We start from the raw sequence: 8,153 nt of genomic DNA, 5'->3' as shown, positions 1-8,153 counted from the left end.
ACCCTAATCACCCAATAATTATTAAAATATAATTTTCTCCTTAATTTTCTCACATTTTCTTATTTTCTCCTATTTTTCTTCTCTAATGATTCAAAATAAATATCTACACAACTATTTTCTCAAATATTTTTACATAATAATTCATAAAATAATTTTCTAAGAATTTTGAAAAAAAAATTAGAAATTACCTATGTGGCACGCGCCTCCACGCGCGGGCAAGTGGGCTAGAAGCAAAGGCTGGCGCGTGGCAGTCACACGCCATCGTCTTCAACCTCGAGCCGGTCGCCGGCGGTTGCTCCGATGGCCACAAAACCGGTACCGTCTGAAAGCCCTTGAAGAATCGATCCTAGCCCCACCGGTTTCAAGCCGAAAGGACACCGGAAAGGCCTCCAAATGGCAGGTTACAGGTCGGCGGTGGCGGTCCGCCTCTAACCCTTGGCCGAACTCGAACAACCCTCAAAAGCTCACCAAAATGCTTCAAAACACTCCCAAAACGATCCTTGATGCCTAGAGACCAAAAGCCCTCTACAGAGCTCCCAAAATCATCCAAAATCGAGGTCGATTTGTGCTTCAAATTCGGCCGAAAGCCCTCGGTATTTATAGGCAAAAATGATCCCCTACTTGGCCGATCTCCGGCCAAAACTTCTTCCCTGTGCCTCCTAGACCACCCTAGGCCACTCTCTGACGACCCTAGGCTGTCAAATGGCCGGATTTTCCAGCCAAATCCACGGCCAAATCGGCCATGCATGTGCAACTTTTTGAAAATTACAGTTTAGCCCCTTGGAATTTCTCTTTTGCATTTTGGCCCTTATCCTCAAGCCCCTGATCTTTCTAGCACCATCACTAAAACCCTCAAGATTGGTACTTCTCATCTCTCCCTTGAAACTTCTAAAAAATTACCGTTTTGACCTCCCTCGAGCAAATTCAGAAAATTACACTTAGACCCGATTGATCGTTTTGATCTCAAATCCACTCGATTCAACCTGAAACCACTTAAGAGTTGTTCTATACATTAAATATTAGTCCTAGACACACTCCGTTGATTTTTCGGACATCGTCTATGACAATTCGGTAATACGACATAATTGACAGCTGTATTTTCGTTGTACCGAAAACTGTTCCCGATCTCATTTCTTTTATCACTAAAAATCATAATTTAAATCACTTGTCGTTACCATACCATTTTCCTTGGCTATCTAGGGTCTGGGGTACTCCCTCTGACTAATTCGATCGTCTAAAGCTGTATTAGTGTACCCTATAGTCTTATTTTTTCCAAAATTCCATTTATGCCCTTTACCAAATATCATTTTTGTCCTCGAATTATTCTCGGTTATTACATTTGCGACTGAGCAGAGCAGCGAAAGGCAATGCTTGAGCAGCGAGCCACCGACCACGAGAGCGAGGCGAGCCGGTGAGGACGAGCGACTGCCGACCTAGCAGCGAGAGGCGAGAGAGCGAGGGCAAGAGCGAGAGGGTGAGGGCGAGGTCGAGGGCGAAGGGCGACGGCTCAGCAAAAGGAGAGAGAGGCAGTGAGCGACCGGCGATGGAGTAGCAGCGAGAAGCGAGAGGCAAGAGCGAGGGTGAGGCACGACGGAGCGAGAGAGGTAGGGCTAGGGCAGCGAGCGAAAGAGAGGGAGGGAGAAACTTTGCAGACGGGAAGAAGGTAGGTGGTTGGGTTGGGCTGGGAAATGGGCCCCTACAAATGGGAATATTTTTTATTTATGAGCCCCTAAGTAGCGAAGTTTCTATGAAATTTCCATGAGCCCTGAGACAGCTGCCTCATGGGTCTCATGAAAGGTTCGGCCGTGATTGTATGTTATCTTAAGTGATTTCTCTCCATTAGTAACACAACATATTTTAAAAATTATTTGTATAAATTAAATACTATAGGAAGTCATTTTATAGAATTGTTGACAAAATAATCTCACCATTATTACTAGCTAGAAACAAATCAATATGGGCAGTCATTTTATGGGAATGTTTTCTATTCAGGTACCTTCCGTTGTCTTCAAATTGCTCTCAAAATTATATTATTACTACAAAATAGTCGATTCCAAGTGTACTCACAAGCATTTTTGTATGCAAGTATTAATGGTTTTTTAAGCCTCAGCTGGCTCTATCTCCTGCCAAACGTTCTATATATAATCTGGGCTACCTTTAATTGCCTCAAACATCGCATTAATTCACATATATATACACCAAAGAGACAAAAGGAGAGAGGAAAGAAAGAGGGATCGAGGAGAGATGGCTGAGGAACATTTCACCCACGAACACCCCCTGAGCTTTCAGCAATGGCCGGAAGGAAAATATTGCTCGGGCTGCAAGTTTCCCATCGTCCATGGATCGGTGTACAAGTGCTGGGAATGCAACTTCTACCTTCACGAACAGTGCTTCAAAGCAGAACGCTACTTTGACCACCCTTTCCACACCACTCACCCTCTCAATCTTCATCCCAACCCCACTTATCCAGGCCGTTTCTTTTACTGCGAGATCTGCCGCCAGGAAGGCCATGGCTTTTCCTATAGCTGTTCCGACTGTGACTTTGATCTCCACATCCATTGCGCTTTGGCACCTGTTGGAACTGGAGGCACTGGTTATTATAATTACAATTATAATTACCCCCAAAACACGTCCGGATCCTATGGAGGAGGTAATTATAACAACTATTACCCCCAAAACAGTACGCCAAGCTATGGAGCTGATTATCCTGCAGGTTACCCACCAGCCGGAGGATATCAATATTATGGGGACAACTCACAATTCCATAATAATCCAAGTGATTATTATGCTACTGGGAATGAGTTTCAACAGGGCAACCAGCAGTCACCGAGTTTTGCTGATCAGTACGGTCCTGAATCTACAGATGGTACATTTTCCCCCCCGGAGAATTTTCCAAACCCAGCTACTAACCAGGAAAACCGGCCAACAGTTGATCAGTTTGGACAAGTATCTGATGCTGCAAGCGATGAATCTATTGCCAATTCTCCTAACAATACAGCTGCTCTTTCGAATGAACTTCCACAGACTGATGATCAGTATCATCCGGTTCTTGAAACGGCTGCCAATGCTCCTGCAGGACAGTACTACTCCCCACAAGACGGCCAATCCGGGCCGGAATCTGATCCTAATCGAACAACAAAGGTTTCACGAGCTGGTGATGAAAATCAAGCACTGTCACAAGATGTGGAGCTCTTCGTCCACCACACTCTGCGGCCTTATAATGTCCCGCAGGGGGATCCTGTTCTTTGCTCAGTTTGCAACCAAAAGCTTTCTGGCTCGACTTATAGGTGCAGCGTCCACCTACACGAGTCGTGTTTTCTCTTAGTTGAGCCAGAGGAGGAGGAGAAGGAGGAGGAGGAGGAGGAAGAAGAAGAAGAAGAAGAAGAAGAAGAAGAAGAAGAAGAAGAAGAAGAAGAAGAAGAGTCTGGAGAACATTTAGTAGAAGCCTCAAAAGATGTTGCCACTAAAACTAAAATCGGACGTTGTAATTCCGGTGGCCAAAAAAATATACGACGACTCTCTCTAGGAAATCAATCCCAGCTGGAGTCTAATATTAATCCAACAGAAAATGTGTCAGAAGCTAGCGAAAATCAAGCACGGCCGCAAAATGTGAAGGACTTCATCCACCACCACACTATACGCCTTGTTAATGCGTTGAAAGGTAAAGATCACAAACACATTATACTACTAATATTTATCGCAAAATTAATCTCTTCTATTCCATTCTTAAATAGAAATAAGAAGGTAACAGAGAGAGGTTTTTTTTTAAGTTGTAAAAATATAGTTGATAGACATTATTATAATATTGGGTATATTAATGTGAAAAATGTGATTATGGTACTGACTTGATTCGTGCAACTATTGAAAAAGGCTCAAAGGAAGAATCAGAAGAAGGACCAGAAAATGAAGAAGGAATGTCTGAAGAACATTTCATAGAAACCTCAGTTAACTCAAGTAAGCCCCAAATAGCCAAAATGCCTCAAGTTAAGCTGGGATCTGCTGCCAGTAAATTTATGCGACGGATCTCTCAATGGAACGATCAATCTCAGCTCAAATCTGACTCTAATGTAATAGAAAATGTGCCAGAATCTAGTGAAAATCAAGCACAGCTGCAAAATGTGAAGCACTTCATTCGCCTGCGCCCTTATATTTTATCGAAAGGTAAGATCATGAATTCCTGCTTAATTAATCTCTTCTGCTCCTCTCCGTACAGGAAATGAAAAGGCTATATAGAGATGAGTTCCATTTTTGCTGCAATATATTAAAAAATAGAGTTGATTAACTTTGTTGGGTATACCATTGTGAAAAATGTGATTATGGTATTAACTTGTGTTATTGTTGAAAAAGACCCAGAGGAAGAATCAAAAGAAGGCACAAAAGAAGAACAGGAAGAAGAAGAAGAAGAAGAAGAAGAAGAAGAAGAAGAAGAAGAAGAAGAAGAAGAAAAAGAGTCTGGAGAACATTCAGTAGAAGCCTTGGCTAATTTAGTCGATCCCCAAGTGATCAAAATGTTTAAACTTAAACAAGGATCTATTGCCGTTGAAACCATATCCCATGACTCTGTTGACACTAAAATTACACCCCGCAAATTCGTTACAAAAAGAATTATGCGACAGATCTCTCCAGGAAACAATCAATCTCTACTGAAAGCTAATCCTAATCCAACAACAAATGTGGAGCAGTTGAGTCATGACTACCACACTCAGCGCGATGTTAATGTCTTCAAAGGTAAAGATCGCCAAACCCGCTTAATCTCTTCTACCCCTCTCCATACAAGAAATGATAAGGTGATAGGAAGGCGTTCTATTTTAACTATAATATATTTGAATGTAGGTTATTAATACTGTAGGGTAATATAATTATTGTGAAAAATGTGATTATGGTACTAACTTGGCTTGTGCTATTGTTGAACATGACTCAGTGGAAGAAGAAGAAGAAGAAGAAGAAGAAGAAGAAGAAGCCTCGGATGATTCAGTCAATCCTCAAGTTATCAAAATGCTTCAACAGGGATCTGTTGCCACTAAAACCATATCCCATGCATCTGGTGACACTAAAACAGCATCCCGTAAATTCGTTACAAAAAGAATTATACGACGGATCTCTTAGGGAAATTAACGACCAAGCTCGATTGACGCAGTCGAGCTCCGTATGAAAATCTTTTGTGGTGCCTCAGTGTCTTGCCTCAGTTGTCATGCTTCTTGTTGTTCGTGTTGTTGTCGTTGCTGTTATTTCCGGTGGTGGTGTTGTTTTCTCAAGTTTGTTGCGACTTTGTGAATTCAAATAACCCAAATATTTTGGGATCCTTTCTTCAGTTGAAATAGGTACAAATCTTTTTGTTTTTTGGATAATAAGTGGTAATACTTTGTTAAAACGAAAATAAAGTAAACTAACAAACACCCCTTTATCATCTACAACACACGAACTTTTTTTTTTTAATCTCCAAGATATATACTATATCAGTAATTCTTCAAACTAATCACTTATTATTCTATGTTTGTAATAAGAATAAACTTATATTACCATGAACACATGGTAATATGTGATTGGTTTAGTTTCGAAGAACCAATAATCTGATGTCTTAAAGCCAAAAGACTTTCGCCCATCACACAATACATGAAATTCTTGAGGTTATAAACGGGATTTTATGAAGGGTATAAATAGAATTTTTGAAAAAATAAGGCTATAGAGTACACTATCACAGTTTTAAGCAATCGAATCGACCAAAGGGAGTACCCTAGACCTTAGATACTTAAGGAAAATAGAATAGTATCAACGAGTGATTCGATGCATAATTTTAGGTGTCAAAAGAAATTGGATTGGGAACGGTTTTCGGTATAACTGTTGATTGGGCTGAAAAATCGAATCGACGTAGGAAACTTCCAAAAAGTCAACGGAGTGTCTTGAGGACCAATATTTTATATATAGAACAACCCTTGAGAGATTTCGAGTTGAAACGAATGGACGTAGGGTCAAATCGATCAACCGGGCCTAAGTGTAATTTTTTAATTTTATCCGAGAGAGGTCAACATGATAGTTTTTCGAGAATTTTGAAGGTGGAATGAAGAGTACAAAACTTGTGGGCCTTAATGGTAGTATTGGAAAGATCAGGGGCCTCACAGAAAGGGGTAAATTGAGATTGGAAGAAACTAGGGGCTGAAGTGCAATTAAACAAACTTTGCAATGTGAACGCAATAAGGAAATCGGACGCTGCACTGCTATTGCACGTGGCTGCCATTTTCGATGATGGGACGGCCGAGGGAAGGGTGGGGAAGGTCGTATACGGCGCTAGAATGCTTGGGGGCCAAGCCTTGGCCGTTGATTAGTCGAGATGTGGCCAGATTTTGGCTATAAAATGGGGCCAAAAGTTTCAAGAATTTCGCATCAAATTTGTTGAATTTGAGGACGAATCGAGGGAAACCAATAGAGGGATTTTGCTCCTTGGTGTGTAGGCATCGATTCTAGAGCATTTGGGAGCATTTAGTGTGCGTTTAAAGCTATTTTGGAGCTTAGCCGGAAGGACGAGGCGAACCGCCTAGAGCCGACCTACAACTTGCTTTTTGGAAGTTTTTTCGGTGACCTTTCAGCTGGCAAGTGGTGTCAACGTGATCAACTGAGTGAGGGCTTCAAGAGGGTGGGATCAGATCAACCATCAAAGCAGTCATCGGCGGGCAGAAGCGAGGAAGAAGATGGGCGCGTGGCTGCACGCGCAGACATGTGCATGGCGTGTGGGATAGGGGTATTTTTGGAACCTTGCTTTAGTATTTTTCTTAAATTATTTTAGGAATTATCATGTTGAAAAATTTGGAAAAATGTTTAAGAAAATAATTATTTTGAAATTATTGAGGTAAAAATTAGGAGAAAAATAGACGAAATTATGAAAAATTAAAGAAAATAGATTTTGATACTCTTTTAATTAAATATGGTGTTTAGGGAGTGTCATGGTTCGAGGTTGGGTATAAGTACGAGTGTTTGAGGTGTGGCACGCAAATTGAGGTCATGCACGAGGATCGAGGCATTCCGAATACGTTCAAAGTGAGTGTTCTACCGAAAAACTTGGTTTGACTTGTGAGTGGTTCTATCCCAAATCTTGGTTTTGACTTGTGAGTGTTCTACTGAAAAACTTGGTTTGACTTGTGAGTGGTTCTTCCTCAAAACTTGATTTACTGTGGGTGCTTCTACCCTAAAACTTGGTGTTTGTGTTACTTAAACGTGTTGAGATTTTATGTAAAATGATTTTATTGCATGCAAATGGTAACTGGTGACGGTTGGTTTCATGATGGAGGTTTGTCCCTAAACGTTTTGTACTTGTGCATTGCATTTTATAAAATGTTGTTTATATGATGCATTGAGTTATGATATGTGACATTGCCATGTGTTTTGTGTTGTTCATATGGAATGTCAGACTGGAATGTTGTCTGAATAGTGTAGCCATAATTCCTTAATGGTGTCGTCAAAATAATATATAGGGGTATCTTATGCTGTTATGCATGCCGGGATAGCCGCCTAGGTTTCCATGCCAGGTCGTATGGTAAGGGAAGTTGCATTAAGATGACTAGGTGGTCCATATGGGATTTGAGTTGGGATTGGGTAGTGGTTCCTGAATGCTTTTAAGTGGGAACGTAATCCCTAATGTAATTGTGGTGAGCCGGGTTCTTGCGTTGATATAACCCTTCTAGGCCGGGAATGATAACGATTGTTTCCGAGATGTTTGGGAGATGCGTTAACCTTGCCCTTCTTAAGATAAAATCGTGTTGTGTCGATGTGTCGGTGTGGTGGCGTGGCCTTTAAAGAGATTGCTCTTTCCCTGTGGTAGGGTTAAACTTTGTGAGGGATTGATCTCTTGGGCTAGGTCTTGCCGGGCTGTGCTAGTTTGTTCATGTTTTGCATATATTCATGAAAACATGTTTTGAACTTTCACTTAGATGATTCATCATCTAATATGGACTTTGTCCCTATAATATTCAAACGTTCCAGATGAAGGTAGCGGTGCGAAAGAAAAAAAGATTGCCGAGGAATGACGACAACTGGTAGATAGTTTATTGTATGTCGCTTTCAGTTATGTTTTACCTTTTGACGACATCATGTAAAACGTTGGTTCGACTTTATGTTATGAATAAAGTGGTTCTGGTTATGTTCTATTGAGGTTTAGATTT

The 8,153-nt window shown here is 41.1% G+C and overlaps 1 protein-coding gene across 1 annotated transcript; it reads left to right on the top strand.

Annotated features, from left to right (window-relative positions):
• Positions 1 to 2,166: 2,166 nt before the first annotated feature.
• LOC127802329 (uncharacterized) lies at positions 2,167 to 5,341 on the top strand. The gene is made up of 4 exons (XM_052338074.1): positions 2,167 to 3,661; positions 3,871 to 4,161; positions 4,348 to 4,728; positions 4,922 to 5,341. Exons 1-4 carry the CDS (start codon positions 2,245 to 2,247, stop codon positions 5,104 to 5,106), a joined length of 2,274 nt encoding a protein of 757 aa, XP_052194034.1. The 5' UTR covers positions 2,167 to 2,244; the 3' UTR covers positions 5,107 to 5,341.
• Positions 5,342 to 8,153: the final 2,812 nt, after the last annotated feature.

Source organism: Diospyros lotus, chromosome 5, assembly GCF_014633365.1.
Source record: "Diospyros lotus cultivar Yz01 chromosome 5, ASM1463336v1, whole genome shotgun sequence".
Taxonomy (NCBI): Eukaryota; Viridiplantae; Streptophyta; class Magnoliopsida; order Ericales; family Ebenaceae; genus Diospyros; species Diospyros lotus.
This window is presented reverse-complemented; position numbering and strand designations above follow the sequence as displayed.

Coding starts and splice junctions, on each gene's coding strand:
- LOC127802329 (XM_052338074.1), top strand. CDS start 2,245: ATGGCTGAGGAACATTTCACCCACGAACACCCCCTGAGCTTTCAGCAA. Junction 3,662..3,870: donor CCTTGTTAATGCGTTGAAAG/GTAAAGATCACA, acceptor CTATTGAAAAAG/GCTCAAAGGAAGAATCAGAA. Junction 4,729..4,921: donor CGATGTTAATGTCTTCAAAG/GTAAAGATCGCC, acceptor AACATGACTCAG/TGGAAGAAGAAGAAGAAGAA.